This window comes from Tenrec ecaudatus, chromosome 3 (genome assembly GCF_050624435.1).
Source record: "Tenrec ecaudatus isolate mTenEca1 chromosome 3, mTenEca1.hap1, whole genome shotgun sequence".
Classification (NCBI taxonomy): Eukaryota; Metazoa; Chordata; class Mammalia; order Afrosoricida; family Tenrecidae; genus Tenrec; species Tenrec ecaudatus.
The window spans coordinates 152,246,945-152,268,578 of NC_134532.1; the positions used below are offsets into that span (position 1 = coordinate 152,246,945).

Here is a 21,634-nt window from a genome sequence, read left to right on the forward strand (position 1 = left end):
CACCTTTCCCTGTAGGGTCTGGGAAGAAGGCAGAGGAAGAACCTGATAGGATTGACCAGGGAGTAATTCTCTCGAGTGCCACCTGTTGTGTATAAAATGAGCCTTCTGAGAAGCAGAAGTGAGGATTTCATTATCAGCAAGAGCCAGGAGCAGTGGGTCCTCTGAACCCAAGATCACTTCACAGTGATCTTTGTGGATGCAAAGGACAGCGGTACCACCAACAGAACAGCCTGCACATCAGAAGAACAGCAGAAGATCCAGAGCACAGCCTTGAACCGAGTGGTGGACTTCCCCACCCGTTGAGTGAGTAAAGCTGAGTGTTATCGTGAGGGAGGCTGGCTTGTGGAGAGAGGTGCCTCGGAGCCCTCAATTGAGGAAATTGAACTTGCTGACCCATGGAAGCAGAGTGGAGCTGAGCTGAGCTGAGCTGAGTGCCTTTGGGCTGCAGCTTACTGCAGCGGGGTGCCTCTGGGTACTTAAGTCAAGGGGATGGATCCGCTGACTCTTTCCACATGTATTAGCAGACATGAAAGAACTCTGTAGCATATCCTGATAAACAACTTAGCCCTGAGCAGTTCTCACTGGCATTGCAACTTAACTTCCTTAATAAACCCTTTCATCGTGAAGTTTGCCTTTGAATTCTGTGTAGCCTACCCGTTGCAGTGGATCTCAGAACCCTGATAAAGGGAACTCAGATACCACCTCTGGCATCAGAAGTGGGGCTCGCTGCAATGTCTCCAGACTCCGAAGCATGAGGTTTCTTTGGTTCTGCTTTTGTTCTTTTAGGAGATGACACTAAAATGGAATGAAGTCAAGGGAGTAAAACGTTTGATTCCTAGAATGCTTAGTTGGGTTACTGTTATGTCTAATGGATGTCATGCACGATACACTGCAGCTGAGAAGAGAAAAGCTGCTTCTGAAGTGGCCGCGAGGAAAAGCCTGACTGATTAAGGTTAATAGGGGTCAGAGCCTTCTGGACCCATCCTGCCAGAGTCCCCAGGCTATATGTATGTAAATACATACCTTCTAGGGGTGGAGAAGAGATCATTGTATTCAAATATTATTTTGAAAAGTGTCATATGTTTGATTTGGCTTTATTATTGGTACAGAATGTTTCTCCTAGCTGGTATTGTTTTATGGGAAATCAATCATGATTATAAGAGCCTATAATTCTGCCTTTAGCCTATATTTGATTAGAATTATTATAGGTGGTGGGGGTGTTATGAATTGCCTGAACATTTATAGAGGTCTAAACATGGGCATGTACATATGTAAATATATATGATGGTGGGGAACTAGATCTGTGTACATATACTTATAGATTTAGTATTAAGGTATCAGATGGACATAGGGCCTCTACTCAAGTACTACCTCAATGCAAGAACATTGTGTTCTATTAACCTGTCATTCCATAATGCTCACCTTCGTGACATGATCATGAAGACAAAGTGGGTGCATAAGCTAATGTGGTGAAGAAGGCTGATGGTGCCCAGCTATCAAAAGATACAGTGTCTGGGGTGTTAAAGGCTTGAAGATAAACAAGCGGCCATCTAGCTCAGAATCAGTAAAGCCCACATGGAAGAAGCACACAAGCCTGTGTGATAACAAGGTGTCGAAGAGATCAGGGATCAGGCATAAAAGTACAAAACATCATATCATTGTGAATGAGGAGTGCAGAGTGGAGACTCAAAACCCATCTGTTGTAGGCAACTGGCCATCCCCTTATAGAAGAGACCCAGGGAAGAGATGAGCCAGTCAGGGTGCAGTGTAGCAACGTGAAACACACAACTTTCCTCTAGTTCTTTAATGTTTCTCCATTACCACCACCCTCCGGCACTATTATAATCCAAATTCTGTCTTACAAATCCGGCTAGACCAGAGGATGTACACTGGTACAGATCTGGAAACACAGAGAATCCAGGACAGATAAACCCCTCGAGACCAATAACGAGAGTAGCGATACCAGCATGGTAAGGGGAAGGTGGGGGTAGAAAGGGGAAGCCAATCACAATGATCGACATATACCCCCCTCCCTGGGGGGGCAGTGGTCAGACAATATAAAAGTGGGTGAAGGGAGATATTGGTCAGTGTAAGACATGAAAAGAAAATTATCAAGGGTTCAGGAGGGAGGGAGGGGAAATGAAGAGCTGATACCAAGGGCTCAAGTAGAAAGAAAATGTTTTGAAAATGATGATAGTTGCAAATGTGCTTAACACAATGGATATATGTTTGGATTGTGATGGGTTATATGAGTCCCCAATAAAGTGATTTAAAAAAAAAAGAATTGCCTGAAAACAGGCTTTTGTTTGAAGCCAAGGTAGAGTAAAAGGCATAGAAAGAAAACCTGAGCCCCAGTCAGAACTACTACGAGAAAAGTAGTTTCATTTTTGAAGGGAAGACCTGCAGAACAAAAATGAATGAATGAATGAATGAATAAATAAACAAACAAACCTGTTTGGATTTTGAAAATTTTAAGCACACGGTTTGTCGGTTTGCATCAAAGCTTGCAAGTTTGTGCCCAGTAGAAAAGTTAAAAGTTTCTAGGACTGAAAGTTAAAGGGAGGCTAGAGGCTAGGTGTGCTCATGATGGGGACCACTTGGATCCGTTTACTGGGCAGCAGTGGGGGGGAAATGCAAAAGAAAAGCCATTCCCATGGATATTATCCAAATCCTGAGAGGTAAAATAGCACTAATTAAAACATCACACATCGTTAATAAAACAATACCCATTCTGGTATGCTCTGTTTCAGTCAATATCTATCTGACATCAGCAATGATCTCTCATTGCACCTTATTTTGTATCATGATTGAATTTTTGACAGTTTCATATCAATGTATTGCTTCAACTGTTTTAAAATTCTTCTCTTTAAAGTAACTTCCCTTGGGTCTAATATTAATCATATTGCTCAATAAGTTCTCCATTGTATTTTCTTTTTCCCAGGACATATTGCTAGTACCTGATTCTTCCTCTGTGTTTCTAACTTTGGCATTCTACTCTCTACCAATTATCATGGCATCTTCACTGCATGTTTACTCAATGTTGGACCATAAGACTTCAATTTAATCACATTTGAAATCTATGTTTGTATGCAAATTTGAATAAGTCATGCTAATTGTTTTTACTGAGGGCATATTGATATTATCTTACTGTTGCATTTCAGGATAGAACTTGAAATGCTTTTGTCCCACATATTGTCCTTATCTAAATTTAAAAAAGGATATGAAATAGAATCATAAAATGAAAATAAAATAGAGGTGGAATGACTTGAACTTTTCAGTATTAATGGATAAAATTTTGAAAGGGAAAAATTATGTGTTCATGAAGTTGTTTCTGGATAGGAAAAATGTGGTGTTAGTACTTCAAAGGAAAAAATATTAAACCTGTGGGGTTTCTAATTAAACATTAAAAAGCTTGTCTACAAAACAGAAATATGTATATGCTGATTATAATATGCTGCTCATTCCTTGGGAAGCACATGTAAATTAGTTAAAGGACTAGTGACCTTGCCCTGTCTACATAAGAGTACAGGAGGATGTTGACTCTATGTGTCCCCATATAAAGTTCTACGGAATACACAAGCAGTATTCTCAGTGTGGAGGAATGCTCACATTATGTTATTATTTTAAACCTACACATTTTTTATTTCAACATTATGTGAACTGTAAATTTTCATCTAATAATGATTTCTAAGTTGTATACTTTATTATACTGAATAACACTTATCCATTTTAAATGAATAGCCAAATGTGGAAAAGAAGAAACTTAGTTATCAAAAACTGTACTTTAAAAATAGATTACAAATTACTTGTAATTTATGAATATGATGTTAGAAAGTAACATAATTTATGCATTTTATAGGCTGGAATGATCAAGAGTGATAATGATGAGTATTTCATTGAACCCTTGGAAAGAGGGAAGCAGATGGAAGAAGAAAAAGGAAGAATTCATGTTGTCTACAAGAGATCAGCTTTAGAACGAGCTCCCTTAGACATGTCCAGAGACTTCCACTACAAAGGTAGGCATCTTTGACTTAATAATTGACAATTTAATAATTGAATATAATTTTAAGGTTATACAGAAAGCAACCTTCCCATCAAATGTGAGGATGTGATTGTCATGGCACTTTTGTATAAAATGGAGGTAGCAATAAAAGTTCACAATGATAAGTAAATATGGCTTGCTTCATTTTTTCATGCAAGTGCATATGTTAGAGGTTATTTTATTATAGTGCATTATTGTATTTCCATCATGTGTTATTTAAGATTTAATTTTACAGTTTTACATCAAAACTATGTTTTCTCTAACTTACCTTAAAGTAGAAATATTTGTGTTTTCTGGAAGCATATATGCATTTTTATTTTACAGTTATTTAAATGGGATATTGGTATGGAAAAGAGTTGCCTTTGATCCAATTAGTAATGTGATAGATGCTTTTGGAAATAATATTTGACTTTAAGCTCTATTGTGCAAACTAATTACATATAGAGAAGGCAATGAGTGAAGTACTCTGTTGAGAATTAAAGTGAGCTAGTACCCTAAAATTAAAAAAGCATTAATGTTTCCCTTTCCTGATTATCTATTTGTTTTAATGTAATTGGATATTATTTCGGTTATGAGAAAATTTAATAAGGTAGGTATATATATTTCTATATGGAGGAGGGAAATTTGGTGATCTATATTTCTGGTCAAAATTTTAAAAGACTATACTTATTTTGTCACACTAGCTTTCCAAGTTAAGAATTGGGGGAAATTTCCCCTGGACCTCCACAAACAATTGTAACTCCTTACATATTACAATTTATAGAAATTAATTGAATAGATAAAACATTTGCTTATTTAAAATCCCATCTTTGATTTTTGAATGAATGTACTTGTTCATATGCAAAGAGGCTTTAAAAAGTTCCCAGAAAAATTCCCATTTCCATGGACTTTTCGAAGTCCCTTGTAAACATATTGTTAATATCTCCAGTAAATTCAAAAAGTATCTTGCCTTCGGTTGTTATGTATAATGTTAGATTTTATCTTCTTCTGGATTAATGATGTCTTATATTGTGAGGGTTGTTGCCCATCTCTTAGTGTGATTTTTCAGATGTCACCAATTTTCCTTAAATGCTGTATTAACATAATATTTTTGAGAAACTTTTTCAGAATTGTCTCACAAGTTTCTGCATTACGATGCAGAAATTAATTTCTAGCTATGCTATTATGACATGCTCTCCTATCCAAGAGAGTTACACCGTAGTGTAACGAGCAGGAATGTGTACCAGAGTTGGAGAGATGGCTCTGAGCACTGTCTCTGTCATGAACTGGGTATATTACTTTGGATAAGTGTGTAATCTTTCTGAACCTTTCTGCTTAAATTGAATCTCTGATTAAATCCCTTCTGGATATTCAGTAGGTCTCCTAAAATACAGGTTCTTCAGTTATTTTCCTAATTATCATAGTAAATGCCTTCTCACAATTCTTGCGTTGGCAGTTAGCTCTTTAGAATTGACATTCATTTAAATGCTCTGTCTGTGTTCAAACAGATTGGGAACTGGCCTAGATGACTAGTGGTGATATGGAGGGAAGGAGCAAATAAATGGGTAGAGATTGAGCAAAAGCGATGAGAATTTGTGATGGCGTAGATGTTATGCGTGGAACGAGGAATAGAGATCAAGATGACTCAGAATCCTGAACTAGATGTTAGCTTTTCAGAATTTAGGTATAAGATATGAAAGAAAATACAGAAATTGGCTTCATCAAGGACAATAAGTACAAACAGTTTTTGACATATTAAGATTGACAATCCACTAGAGAGAAATGAAGCCTGCATATTCTATTTTCATAATCATGTACCGGAGTCCAAGTTGAATGACTTCATAGATTTAAGGGGGCTTCAAAATATTAGTGGAAAAACTCAAATTAAGAGAGCACAGAATTTTCCCATGACCTTTTGGAGCACATTTGTATGTTTAGTAAGGAAAGGTACCCTGGAAGTAATGTTGTGGGTATTGGTTTATGGCATTTTGAGTATTTCTGCTTGTCTTGTAGTCTCTCATTCCCAATTCTGTGTTACTGAATATCTGAAGGCATACATTGGTCATAATTGAGAATGCATCAAAGATGATTGCTCTTTCATGGATGAGAGCATTCATTCCTTACAAGCCAAAGTCAAAAGTAACAACAACAATAAGAAACCATACTTCTTCCACACTCAAGAACCCTAACTTACTCCACTTGACGAAGTACAAGTATCTATTTCTACCCTGGTGGTATGGTGGCTATGTGTTGGATTGCTAACCGCAAGTCACTTCAAACCACCAGCTTCTCCTTGGCAGAAAGTAGTTTTCTGCTCCTGTATAGAGTTCCAGTCCCAGAGACCCACAGAGGCAGTTCTACCCTTCCCATTTGGGTCACTATGAGCTGAAATCAACTTAATGGTAGTGAGTCAGACCTCCCAGGGATGGTATTTATGTGAGCCTATTGAGACAATGATTTATCATCGGGGGCACTGTAGCATATGGTACCAAGCAATTACTGAGTATATTGGAGGGTGAGACGCCACACAGCTTTTCATTTCAGTTGCCATGGGGTCGTTATGATTCTGACCCTAACAATAGCATGGGCCTTCAGGGACAAAACTATCCTTACAACAAAAATTACCCAGTCCCACACAGAACTCAGATGAGCTTGCCTTGACCCTTTAGAGGGAAGTTGTATTGTTTGAAGAAATGTGAAAAACTGGAAAGAACTGTTTAAGAATTCATTGAAGTTGTGAAATCACTCATTCAGTGCTCTGCTTTCAAATTCCTTTTTTAAAGGCTGAGATTTAAAGCAGCTCGACTTTGGCAGTGTCCCATGATCTGGCGCAGTTTTGAGCTGGCATGTGTCCATGCCACATAGCATTGCCAGGTTCTGGCAGCGGAATACTATTCCTCGCCGTAAACAGCAAACATTCACTTGGCACGCTCATGATAAAGACATTTTCTACTCCATCATGATAGAGAGTTTAATTTGCTTCTGTTTTTTCATGACTTCAGCTTAGAGGTTTTAGAAATCATGCACATTTTTGGCATCTTTAATTCAGACAAAAGAATTTCACACTTTGTTCTCTTTTTAAAACTTTAATTAGTTACTTCATCGTTAATGTAATATTAAAGGATCATAAAATGTACATCTATTATTAATAATCTGTTTAAACTAAACTGTCTAAAAATGCCAACTATATCCCTTACTGTCTGTAAAAAATGTCTGTATTGTCATTATTAAGTGAGGTTTAGGTAGTCCTTTTGTGGGGTTTGGTGGGGTGACTGGGGTAGGCTATACTTGTATGATATCATTCATCTTTTCATATTTTATTTAATCCCCAGCCCCCTCAAATGACAAGCTATTCATTCACTAGAAGCTTAGTGTTAAAATAATTTTTGTAATTACTTCCTACCAGTGGGAAACAAGGGATAGTAAGCCTTTATCTCTTAGCTTCCTTTCAGGATTTTCATTTTCCTGCATGAACCCAAGTGCTTGTGTAGCTGCTGTGGTTGTCATGGTGCTGGGAAGGAGAGTCTTTGTCCCAGGTGGGAAACATGTAGAAGTCAGAAATGATTTGGGAGTTGCTCCTGGTTGCCCGGGAATGGTACTATGCAACAAGAACTGGAATAATGGGAAGACTATGCCTTATTTTAGTGATGCTAGGAATTTCTTATCCACAGAGTCCTTCCTTGAATCTATAGACGTGTCAGTAGGTGATCTAACCCTTTGTATCTTGAAGTTCTCATGACCTCTATGCCCTGATCAAAGAGAAAAAATTGGTGGGATTTGACTCCATGAAAAAAAGTGTGGGGAAATTAATTTTAACAGATATTTTCTTATTAAATGAAGCATCGGATATAATATCACTAATAGCTACTCTCACCCCACCTCCCTCCTACATGTGAACTCATAAATATTTCACAGTTACATAGTTTAGTTTATAACATAATCTATGAGTAGAGCCAGACATTTATTAAAGCTAGAATTTCATTTCACATTGGTTTTTTTTTCAATCTGTGTATAATAACTGCTAGCAAAATTAAGGTATTTGAATTCTAATATTAAGTAAATAGGGAGCTGAGAGCAGGTTAACAAGCTTTTAGTTATGAAACAGAATAATTTCTTTTCTATCATTAATAATATTAACATGGATCACTGTGTCTAGTCTATAGTTACCTGAACAGGTTTAATGAAAGGGGCTTGCTTAGGAAATATTTAGACTAAATAGTTGCAAGTCATTTTAGACTTTTTTTTAAAATTCAAAATTAACTGAAGATGGAGAAAAAAAATCTTTATTGGCAGTTTAGACCAGCTGGGCTGTTAAATTATTTATTAATGTGCTGTGAATATACAAATATAATAGGAAACGCTTAGCTACGTTGTGATAACTGACATGAAATTGCAGGTAGTCAAACTTATGTAGGGTAGAAATAACTTCGGTCCGGTAGTGATTTGTAAACTAAAAGGAGATGTGCTCAGAAGAAGCAACATCGATTGTTGACATAAAGGAGCAGTTCATATTAAGAAAGCACTATGTTAATATTAGAAGTCATTTTTTTCTTTTTGAATATAAAATGAGTCCTATTATTAAATGTAGTTAATATTTTTATTTCATTCGTTCATTTATTTCTTTTAATATTTATGTTTCATTCAGGTCAACTGCTAATGTTTAGATGTATCTATGTACATAGAAAGAGATCAAGAAATGGCTTACACAGTTGTAAAATTGTGTAACTCCAGTCCTGATCCAAGTCTGTGGGTCAGATGAAATCTGTAGGTTTCGCCTGATGTGTGTAGCTACAGAGGACTAAGGAATGGGAAGACCACAAGCTCGTGGATGGAGTGCTGAATGAATCCAAGGTTGACTCCTGGAATCCACAGGTGGCATCACAGGAGGTCAATGATCCAGATGCAGCAATCGAAGACTGTCAGTCTATCCTAAGAGCAGGCCACACATCCCTTAATTATATCAAGACAGTGCCCAACTTAGGGACGTGGCGATGCTGGTTGTTATTAGGTGACATCAGTGAATTCCGACTCATCGTGACTTTCTGTTGTTGTGCCCTGTTGTGCCCCTCCTCACAATTGTTCTGATATTGGAGCCCTTCGTTGCAGCCACTGTGTCAATCCATCTTGTCAAGGGCCTTTCTCCTTGTTGCTGCCCCTCTACCAAATATAATGTCCTTCCCTAGGACTGGTCTCGCTACCAGGAGTGGCACTCTCCCCTCCTTTCCCCAAAGCTGCTTGGCTGCTTCACGGAAGATCCCACCATGGAGCAGACTGCACTGTTAGATCACGTGGTGAGACACTCCCAGCCCTCCCAAGTTGACTTACGAAGTTATCAGAGTTGCTGTGGAGGAGGCTGCCAGTCATGGTGGCCTGTGGGTAGCAGATTGGAACATCTCCGTTCCCGTGCCATCTTTTATTATTGAGGCTCTTGTTTTAATTCATCTCATTGAAGGTTTTCCTGGTTTTTGATGACCTTTTGCTACATTCCACAATTTCGCTCTTCTCATATCAAATGTGCTTAAACACAATTTGAAGTATGTGCTTAGTTTTATTCTAGGTGTAATGACTTAGGAGCACTCCTGTAAGTAAGTGGGAAGTATTTACATAGGAAACCAAGAGTTCCGATCGCTTAGTAACCTTGTACTTCATCATTTGTATTTCCAATTGTATTTGTGTTTCCAATTCATGTAATGGATACTTTTTTGAAGGAAATAACTTGGTGTTAATTAGATTTCTTTCTTTCTCTGTATTTGTTGTAGTTTAGTTTTCCTACTGGATCATTGATTTTAAATGTACACATGTTAATGGAAATCAATGTTATTTGCTCCTGAATGTGTTCATTTTAGTGTTTAGCAAACTTTAAAATTTTTTTATTTTTTGTGAACCCCTTGAATCCCTGTGGAAGATTTGGGAATATTATTCACTGCCAGCTCTCTGCTTGGTATCCTTTTGGCCTGTGGGCTACAGGTTAGTGATACACGCTTAGAGAGAAAAGGAGCAATGAGAAGAAATAAATATAGCTCAGAAATAATATATATTTTAATTTATTTAAGATTAGCTTATGATAACTGTGAATTAAAGTGTAAAAGCTACATTTAGGCTGAAGTAAATATTCCTGTGGTACATGATGCTGTAAGAGCCAAATACCTGGTTTTATTTTTGGCCAGGGATTTTATTGTACCTGTTAGGTGGGACTGGTATACATATATAAATTTTAAAATTCTTAATGAAAATGCTCACATTTTAGACTTGGCATATGCTAGAAGGATTTCTTTTAGGAATGATTACACTAGATAAGAATATATGGCCCTTGGTCACCCTTCATGTCTGGAACTAACCTCGCCTCCAAGAGAGAATAAGAAACTATTAAAGATCAAAAGGCAGTATTTACCCAAGAACAAAGTTCAGAGGGTTAGGAAAGGGACAGGAAATAAAGAGAGGAAGTGGGACAAATGGCGGTACATTGAGGGGATTGCCATAGATACGTTCAAACAAAATGTGTAGGAATTGCTGAATGTAAAATTGGTGACCTGCTTTGTAAACCTGCACTCAGGTTACAGTAGAAGCTGTAAAATAAAGGATATATAGAATTCATAGTAGATAACACATTATGTACAGTCTATCCCTGCCAGTTGAGTAGCTCACTGCATAACTGGGGGGAATCTTAGATATAGCTGACTAAGGAATAGTTCAATTATTTTGCTCATCTGTCAGGACGACTGAAACCATAGGTAAGCCTTTAGCACAGGGTTCTCAACCTTTCTCATGCTGAGACCCTTTAATACAGTTCCTCATCTTGTGGTGACGCCCAACCATAAAATTATTTTTGTGGCTACTTCAAAACTGTAATTTTGCTACTGTTATGATTCGTAATGTAAATATCTGATATGCAAGATGTTATTTTAATTGTTACAAATTGGACGTAGTTAAATCACAGTGATTAAAGCATTAAAGCATTTACGCGGTAGTTATAATTCATGAAGTGTTGTTTTACCTCCCAAACTGCTGCTTTCTACACAGTAGCTGCTCTATACACATGTATGACCGGTCTGTGTAAGTACATTATGGTGCCAACCCCATCACCTCTATTTGTACGGGCTGTACGTGATGGGGTTGGTGTGATGATGTCATCACGCTGGGTACTTGTACGTGAGTGCATCTGCATGTGGGTGGACCTGCCTGAAGATGGATAGAGGAGCAGCGGTGTCTTGGATCCTAAAACCATTGGAAATAATCTGTTTTCCGATGGTTTTAGGCCACACCTGTGAAAGGGTCCATCGACTCCCAAAGGGATTGCGACCCACAGATTGAGAACCGCTGCTCTAGGAGGAGCCCTTAAGGCATGTTGATTAGTATTGCGGCGCTAACTGAAAGGTCTGCAGTTCAAACCCACCATCCCTTCTCAGGGAACAGGATGAGGATATCAGCCCCTGTACAGATTGACAGTCTCGGATATCCTTTTTAAGGTCACGATAAGTTGGAAGCAATTCTATGATAGTAGATTTTATATGCTTCGGTTTTAATGTATTCCGTGCTTTGGGGCTGAGATCCTAATTCGTTAATTGACAGTTCTAATCAGTAACTCTCAAGCAGAGTAAGCCTTTGCTCATATTCTCATTCAAAGAAGGCTTTAATTCTAAGTATTTGCCAACCAGTTCCTGAGGAAGCCTTTGATTCTTTCCAGTGTGTTTTGTAATTTGCTCTGTGCTCTCTAAATGTTAAGAACGATTGTGTGTTGTATGAAGACTCTGTTCAGTCCTCTGTTGCAGTACTTTGGCAGTTGGTGTTATGTTTTCACATTCTGGCAGGCTTTATCCCAATCTCATGTGCTGCAGGCATAAAATCAATGTCTAAGCCTCTTTGGGTGAGATAATTAATGATAAAAAATTTTTTTCCTATGTCATAATACCTATCCTACTAAAATGCCATTAAACAGCTTTCACGTAGTAGGAAATTAGAACATTTAGAACAGCTTTTCATTTTCTTCCCTTGATTTTCAATGACATATGGGGGGTATCCCCCAAAATACCGACTTGCACTGGGTGGACCCCATCTCTCAAAGTACACATCTTTCCCACCAGGCAAGCAGAGAGCCACTCACACTGAGTTCCTGCCCCCAGTGGCAGAGCGGGGAGGGTTCTCTCAGGTCCCAGTGAATTCTCATGACAGAGTGCTGCAGGAGCCTCATTTTTTGTGATGACCAATTTCAGAGAACGGCATGCTACTGTGAAACTTTGTTTCCTGCTCAGGAAAAACGCCACATAAACTGTTGTGATGTTGAGCTCAGTTTACAAGGACAATGCGATGGGAAAAACTCAGGTGTACGAGAGGTTTTCTCATTTCAGAAAAAGTGCAATGTTAATTGATGACAAGCCTTGTTCTGGACTTCTGTCAACCTCCAAACGGATGAAAATGTCATTTGGAGTGCATTTGGAGTTCATTTGGAGTTCATTCCACCGGGCCAGACTGTTAATCCATCTTTCTATTTAGAGCTTCTGAAAAGATTGCATAACAGTGTGCCGCAAAAGAGGCCTAATTCATGGCAGACAAAGGGACTGATTTGGCCAGCACCGCAACGCCCTGCTCACACAGCCACCTCAGTGTGCCGGTTTTTGGCAAACAATAACATGCCTCTCTTGCTCCAAGCACCTTATTTACCCGACTTTCCTCTGTGAGACTTCTTTTTATTTTCATGAATGAATGAGGGACATGAAAGGACAGCGACTGAGGACAGTAGAGGGGAAGAACAAAAGGAGGGAGGTGCTGTCAGCCGTCCAAACAGATGAGTTTGAAAATAGTTTCCAAGAATGGAATCGCAGATTTGTTAAATGTATTAAGTGTAATGGAGAGTATTTCGAAGGTGATAAGGTTATTTTTAAAAATACATAATGTTGAAAAAATTCATTTTTTAGTGGGGGGTACCCTGTTGTATGTGGGTCAAGTCACCATGTATTTTTAATGCAAATATGCATACTCTGTTCATTATCATTTCATGAGCTTGGGATTGGCAGCTTAGACTAGTGGGAAGTAGACATCGTTGGCAGGTGTGAAGTAGGTAGATCATTCTAAGTATGTTGAAACGCAATTGAATCGAGTTAATGAGATGAGGATATGCTGTTTTCAACATCCCCGTGGAAACAAAAAATATTTGAAAACATACAGAAGCATTTGAAGAGAGTTACCTTCAACTAAGTCCCCCGGAGCAGCTTTCTTTCTTTCACTTGAATTAGTTCTCTTAAATTCATGGGGAAAATATTCTAAAATGCTTTAACTTCAAACTTGTACATATTATTAATGGACATTTGGAATATATACTAGTCTTAGAATTTTAAAATATATTTGTGACCTAAAGCATAGACATTAGACAAAATAATTGCTACAGTAATCACCCATGGTCTTATTCACTCATCCTTTGTGACTGTGTCATCTTTGATTCAAATTATATTGAGACTCAACACCTCAATTTCCCCACCCTTACCTCACAGGGTACACAGACCACTACTCCTTTCTATTTCTCCCTTTTGTGGCTTTACAGCAACTTAGACAAAGCCTTTCCGATATTCAAAGTTAACTTCAAGTTTTACATCCTAAATAGGGATTAAGTAACCGGAATTTACTTATGTGTGGCTATGAATATGTCTTTCATCATAGTGTGATTGCTCTGTGGCATGTATTTTTTCATTATAGATAAGTTGGGGGTTTAAATTTTAGATAATCAAATCTGTAGTCAACAATTTAAGACACCAGTCAACCCCACCTACCCCCACTAGGTTACGTCTCCCCTTCCCTTGATTTTTCTTTTCCCTCTTAGAGACCATCCTCTTTCACATCACCCAAGTTAGCACATTGACACTGACTGCCATCTAGTCCAGCAGTTCTCAACCTGTGGGTCGCGACCCCTTTAGAAGTGGAACAACCTTTTCACAGGAGTCTCCTGATTCATAACAGTAGCAACATTACAGTTATGAAGTAGCAACAAAATAATTTTATGGTTGGGGGTCGCCACAACATGAGGAACTGTATTAAAATGTCATGGAATTAGGAAGGTTGAGAACCACTGATCTAGTCTATTGCTTTAACTTTCCCCCTGTACACTGCACCTCATTCCCCCAGACTCCAAAGTCTATTCCCTTTGGTATGAAAGTCCCTATCTTGAGTGTTCCCCCTCCCTGAGTCCCATCCCCTCATTCCAATGGTCTTATACAATACCTGTCTTTTTGTGATTGTCTAACTTCATTCAACAGAATGTTCTCCAGGTCTATCCATGCCATGAGGTGTTTGGTGGTTTTGTCGTTGCTTCTTAGTGATAAATAATTTCTCAGAGTTTCTTTACATATTCTTCTATTGCTGACCATTTAGGTGGTTTGAATATTCTTGCTATTGTGAGCCATGTGACGATGAGCATAAGTGTGCAGATATCTGTTCGTGTTGTCCCTTACGAGGTAAGGATATATACCCAACAGAAGGATTGATGGTGTTTATGACATTTCGACCCCCAGTTTCTACACACAGTGGATTAGGATTCCAGTCTCTTAGCCTCTCCAGTATTTGTTATTTTCTGGTTTGTTTTGTTTTAACCTTGGCTGTCATTGTCTGTGCAGGTGGTATCGCATTGTTTGCTTTGATTTGCAGGTATGAATTATTTATAAATGTTCATGACAAACCAGAAGAACAAGAGGAAAAACATTATCTAGCTATCTTATAATATCAAATCCTCTGGCCAAGTGTGAAAGACATCCATTGTGATTTGGTTCTGTGTCAGCCCGTGTGCCAATGCTTTGGCTGCCCTAAGGAACACTTCCAGCCTAATATTTCGTGTCTGCCTGGTTCTGCTACTCCGCTGGCATTCACTAGAGATATGCTGATATGCAGCTGATGTTGCCGAGTTCAGGCTGTGACTTCTATCCCACCCAACCAGTGTGATCTACCTTTTAGCTCTCTTGGGGACCCACATCAGCCCTGATTGAGCATCCCTTTCACACAAGTTCCAAGGAAACACTCAGGTGTTGCTGTTATTGGTGTCCAGACTTAGGAGAGTTGAACGTCCTGGACTGCAACCAGATTGAACTCATTTGAGAAATCTTATTTTAATATCAGAAGTTGAGTGTTGAGTCTCCAATTTGCATTCTTGATGCAACATTTTTAGGGGCCGATGTTTTTTGCTCTTAACTTTCTCTCCCTTTCCTCAAGCCCTCCTAATAGAGTCGTTAGGAAAGGTTTGTCCCTTGGAAGTCCCGCAGATACTTCTGCTTTAATCTCACATCCTTGTCTTTCTGAGACTTGTCCTTGAGGGAGCTGGGAAGATACCAGAGCCACTTTCTACCATTCCTGTATGCCGTCCTTTCCGCATCAGCAGCCCTGAATCCAACAAGATAGACTTCCTTTTTACCTCCTCTTAATACAAGATGTATTTTCTTCATTAATTATTCCATCTGAATGACTAAGTCTTATGGTCACCCGGACTTTCTCCAAACTAAAAGAAAACAAAAACAAACAGCCTCTACGGGCTGGTCCCTGAACTGGCATTGACACCTTATGTGAAAACTATGATGGCATAGAAAATGTGTTCTTTCCACACAGGTTAGCTCATTAGATCTATTTTCATTTGAGAAATCTTATTTTAATATCAGAAGTTGAGTGTTGAGTCTCCAATTTGCATTTTTGATGCAACATTTTTAGGGGCCGATGTTTTTGCTCTTAACTTTCTCTCCCTTTCCTCAAGACCTCCTTGCTGATTGCTTCAAAGTAATTACTGAGTAGATTATATAGCCATAGGGCAGAGAGGAGTGCACATTAGGAATTTAAAAAATATTATTCCCATGTTACAAATGATATATGTTTCTGTAGCCAACATTATCATCGATCTATATTATAATTTCAGAAATTACATATTAAGAAGGTGTTGAAAGGGCTCTTAGGGTTTTTTTTAATCCGTTTGATAGATATATTTTAGAATGAGCCATGTAAAATGGCAAGTACACAATAGCATAAAACAAACAAGCAAAATAGGGTTACACATGGATTTACTACCAGAAAAAATAAATATGCATCATTTGCTCTTAGTACATGATTTGAATTGCACTTTAAGATAAATTTTAAAAATCCAGCCTTGGCAGCCGGAGTCACAAGGCGAACCTTAGAATTTTTCATTTTCCAATGTTAAAACATCTAATTTTGAAGACTAAGTTATGTCTATTACTTATGAATGTTCTTTCATTCTAATATCTGCAAACACAGAACCTTATTCCAAATTCTACAGAATTGGTATGAATAAATGGAAGACAATATCAAATGTATTCTTTTCGTGCATATAGAAACATCAGAGTTCCTTTAAGAGATTATTAAAAGCATCTGGTAATTTTATGCAAATGAGAGAAGATGTGAGGTATATCATACAGTCGCTGTGTGACCATATACTTACTTTGGCAGATTTTTCTAGCTTTTGATCCAGGGGTTAATAATGTGTTGAAAGAGATGGAGGTAGCTTGTGCAGTCCTCCTTTAGCGCAAGGAGGAAGGTCATCTGTTTTAGTCTTCTTCTACTCTTGGCAATAACAAAGGAAAAATTAATAAGACCAATCATGATGGCAGTTCCTTACCTGAGGTATTCAGATCCAGTGAATTAGCTAGAAGTTACTACGGTGCCTGAGAACAGCTTGAATGTGATCTATAGCCAGAGAAACAAAGGGGGCTGGGAAGTCAGAGGACTCGATATTTAATCCTCTGAGAAATAACCCTGATATATTTAGGTCTCAGAGCAGAATATGAGTGATTACTTCAGAAACACATTTTGACTCACATGAAAACATTCCGTATTAATACGGTATCACACATATTCAACCTCCGTTCTCCGTTCAACCTCCTTTTCCCTAGTTCCTCTCACCTTAATTAGTATCCTTTCCCCTGAAATGTATTTCTTAGCCAAAGGAAGATCTTCCAACTGTGTTAAATTTCTTAAAGTTAGCCTGTAAAAACAGCCTCATGCATTTGGACCTGCACTCCTGAGCCAGTTTTAAAATTAGACCTTCAATTGGATTTTTAGAATGCTACCATCCATAATCTAAACAGCGACTTTTTTATATATGTAAAAGTATCTAATATATGTCTGCTTAATAACTTTTTATTTAATATCTCAGAAGATAAGAGAGCCCATATTCAAGTGTTTTAAAAATCATTTTAATTGGGGTCTCTTACAGCTCTTATAACATTCCATACAGCAATTGTACCAAGCAAATTTTTACATATATTGCCATCAACATTTTCTAGACATTTATTTTCTATTTGATTGATATTAGGCTCCTCTTTTTACCCTCTCTCCCACGACCCTTTGATAAATTATAAATGATTATTGTTTTCATATCTTACAATGACTGCAGTTTTCCTTCACCCATGTTTCTGTTGTTCATCCCCCTGGGGTGGGGTAGGGTAATTATTTGTCTATCATTGCAATCTGTTCCCCCTTTCCCCCATCCTCTCCTCTCCTCCTCTACCCTCCTGGCATCACTACTTCCAATACTGTTCCTCAGGGGATTATCTGAACTAGATTACATATATCTGAGTGCTTATTTTTACCAGTGTACAAGCTCTGGACTAGTGCGAACTAAAAGAACTCAAAGACCCAGAGGAATACTGTGTGCTTCATCAGTGCTGTAGAGCACCCTGGTTGACTCATCCCTTCCTCGTGATCCTTCTGTGAGGGATGTCCTACCGTCTACTGATAGATGTTGGGTCTCTGCTTCACCTCTCATTCTCAACAGTATGTTTGTATTTGTTTGTTTGTTTTGGGTCTTCTGGTGCCTATTACCTGATTCCATCGACACCTTGTGATAGCACAGGCAGGTGTGATGCTTCCATGTGAGCATGTTGCTTCTCTGCTAGATGGCTACTTGATTAACTTCAAGCCTTTAAGACCCAGATGCTGTGTCTTCTGATAGCCGGACACCATCAGCTTTCTTCACCACATTTGCTTATGCACCCATTTTGTCTTCATTGATCTTGTTGGGAGGTTGAGTATCACAGAATCCCAGGTTGTTAGAACAAAGTTGAAGGACGGCTTGAGCAGAGGACCAAGGTCTGTCCACTTCCTTAATGTATTGGTATATAAATGTATTGGTACATAGCCCAGTACCTCTATTTTTATGAATTAACTTATTTACATAAGTGCACACATAATGTTTATACCTCTATCCGTAGTTTTGCTTCCTAGATCTTTTCTGTTTCCTTTCACCTTCCTCCTGCCCCACCATCATGCGCTCACTTCTTCTGCCTCTTAGAGATTCCTCTCATCCAGATTGCTATTGCTCCAATACCACCTGGATCTCTACATCCTCCTTATTGTTGCTTTTAATTCCCTAGTTGCTCCCCTGTCTATGGTGTTATTTATGCTCTTTTCCCCCACCTTCTTCTCCTCCCAGGTCCCTCTGGAATCTTGGTCCATTGCTTTCTCTTTGGGCTTGCTTCCAATACCTATCTTATATTGGTAGGCAAAACAATAATGGATACAAAACAAAAAGAAAGCAAACAATTGAATAAAAAGAAAACTGAAAACTAGCAGGGAAAAAAAAGGATGTATAATTCCAGGTCTGTGTGCTGATCTTTATGACTACCTCCCCACCGGTTCTGGGGCATTCCAGGAAATGCCTCTCCTAGCCTGAAGTCTATTTTGGGGGTTTCTCAGGGATTTTTTTTGGCTCTTCTTTGTTCCCGTTGCTGGTCTGTTATGTTCCCTTCTTGGTTTGCCCCATTGTGGGAGTGGTCAGACCGGACACATGCCCCACCACTGTCCTCTGTTTCAGGATGCTCCAGTAAGGGGACATCATGTCTTGAGCTGTTGTGAGCCCTACAGACCTATCTGTAACTTAGCAGGTCTGTACAGGGCTGCCATCCTCAGGGCTTGGTGTGCCAGTATGAGGTCTAGTGCCTTATTCTCTCTTTTTCCTTTTGGTTTGCTACTGTATGGGTGTGGCAGACCAGCCCTCTCCCCAACCTGCCGGTTTCGTGTTCTATTCTGTAGCACATATTTCTATGGGGCACGGGGAGGGAGAGTGCAAAGTGGTTATGGTAGTCTCAAAGTTTGGCGCCCCTTGGTGGGGTCTGCACTTACACTCCCATATCTGTGGAGACAAACGATACCCTCCCCCGGGGTTGATTAGTGCCATAGTGTCCCTCTTTTTTTCCTCCCCTCCCCCTTTTCCCCTTCTTTGTTTTGGAGTGACATGTGCAGACTTGGGTTTGCTTTTGGCTATTGTGAAGGGTACTGCCTTCAATTTCCTCTTCCCTGGTTTTGTCCCATGTGTGTAGTAAGTCAATAGATTTTTGTTTGTTGATCTTGGATCCCGCCACTCTTTCATATTCCTCTATCGCTGTCAGTACTCCTGTTGTAGAACTTCGGGTGTTTTCAATGTATAGAATTATGCCATCAGCAAATAGTGATAGTTTCACCTCCTCCTTTCCCAGACGGATCCCTTTAATGTCCTTCCACTGTTGGCTAGGACCTTCAGTATGATGTTGAAAAGAAGTGGGGACAAGGGACATCCTTGTCTGGCCCCTTTTCAGTTGGATAGTTTCTGTCTCATCTCTGTTGACTGATGTTGGCTATTGGCTTTTTGTAAATAGCTTGTATTAACTTGAAGAATTCCCCCTCCATTCCTAGCTTCTGTGTGTCTTAATTAGGAATGGGTGTTGGATGTTGTCAAATGCTTTTTCAGAGTCTATCGATATTATCATGTGACTCATCATTTCTCATATCAATATGGTAAATAATATTGGTGAAGTTTCAGATGTTAAACCATCCCTGCATCCCTGGAATGAATCCCAACGGTTTATGGTGGATGATATGTTTTATTTACTTTTCTTTTCTATTGGCCAATACCTTATTAAGGAATTTTGCATCTATGTTCTTTAGAGATATCTGTCTGTAGTTCTCTATTTCTGTGGGATCGTTGCCCTGTTTGGGTGTCAAAATTATATTGGCTTCATAGAATGAGTTTGGGAGTTTGTCATCTTTTTCTGTGCTCTGGAATCATTTGTGGAGGATTGGTGTCCGCTCTTCCCTGAATGCTTTACAGAACTCTCTTTTGAAACCATCTAGTCTGGGAGCTTTTTTTCTTTGGTAGTTTCTTGGTAACTGCATTTATTCCTTCTATTGCTGTGGGTCTGCTGACTTCTATCTCAGATAATCTAGGAAGGGATTGTTTTTCCAGGTATCTGTCCAGGTCGTCCACGTTGTTGAATTCATTAGAATACACACTTTCGTAGTGCTTTGTGATTCTCCATAGGGTGTTGTGATTTCTCCTGTTTCATCCTCATCCTGGCTCTTGATGTTTGTTCCTTCCTTTCCTTGGTTTAGTTTGCCAGCAGACTGTCGATTCTGTTGATGCTTTCAAAGAACTAGCTCTTCAAAGAACAGCATTAATTTTTTTTGCATTGTTCTATTGGCTTCCCACTTCTTTAACTCTGCCCTGATTTTTATGATTACTTTTCTTTAGCTAGTGCAGGGATTCTGTTCACTGTGTTCTAGTTGCTGGTGGTTTTGTGACAGCATATCAGTCATAAGTCTTTCTTCCTTTTTCATATATGAGTTAATTGCTATCAAGTTTCCTCTGATAACTGCTTTTGTTGTGTCCTGTAGGTTTTGGTATCCTGTATTTTCATTCTCATTAGTTTCTATAAACTTTCTAAATTCCTCTCTAATCTGGGTCAGTACCCATTTGTGTTGCAGAAGATCATTGTTCACTCTCTGGTTGTTTGCACTTGTTTTTCTGGTCGTCCTTTTGTGGATCTCCGGGTTTATGGTGATCCAAGAGGGACGTCTTTGTGATCTCTATGTATTTGAATTTACTCAGGCTGGATTTGTGTCCCTGCATGTGGTATATTTTCAAAAAAGAACCATGCACACATTGAAAACAATGTGATTTTTGCTTGCATTTTGATGGAGAGCTCTATAAATGACTACCAGGTGTAGTCGCCTAAATGTAGTGTTTAGCTCTGTAGCCTACTTGCTTCTTTCCTATTGATCTTTCTCTGATAGTGGTTTATTAAAGTCACCTAATATGATTGTTGAGTCTCTGATTTCTTTTATCATCTTTCAAGTAGTTTGTTTGATGAAATTTTGCAGGTCTCTCATTTGGTGCAAATATATTTATTATGCCTTCTGGTTCCTGGTCTACTGATCCTTGAGCTTTATATAGTGCCCATCCTTGTCTCATGTTATGGCTTGCACCTTGAGTTCAATTTTGTTGGAGATTAAGATGGCAACCTCTGCTTTTATTAAGTTACTGTTTGCCTGGAATATTTTCTCCCAGCCTTTTAGTCTTAGTCTATTTTTTGTCTGTGAGCTTAAGTTGTATTTTATGCAGGTAACAGATTGATGGGTTATGTTTTCTTTCATATTTTATAAATCATTTTATTGGTGGCTTTTTCAGCTCTTATCACAATCCACATGTATATTCATTGTGTCTCCAGCACATTTGTACCTGTGTTGCCATCATCATTTGCAAAACATTTTCTTTCTACTTGAGCCCTTGCTATCAGCTCATTCACCCCCCTGTACACTCTCCTTCGCTCATGAACCATTGATAATTTATTTTTTTAAAATTCAGGTTTTACACTGACT

General features: G+C 38.8%; 1 protein-coding gene across 1 annotated transcript in view; it reads left to right on the plus strand.

The window, feature by feature from the left end:
• The window catches only part of ADAMTS3 (ADAM metallopeptidase with thrombospondin type 1 motif 3), a 298,163-nt gene that overhangs the window by 135,305 nt on the left and 141,224 nt on the right, over positions 1 to 21,634 (plus strand). Inside the window, exon 4 of the mRNA XM_075544217.1 lies at positions 3,860 to 4,016. Within this exon, the coding sequence (XP_075400332.1) occupies positions 3,860 to 4,016 (157 nt within the window). The remainder of the gene's footprint in view (positions 1 to 3,859; positions 4,017 to 21,634) is intronic.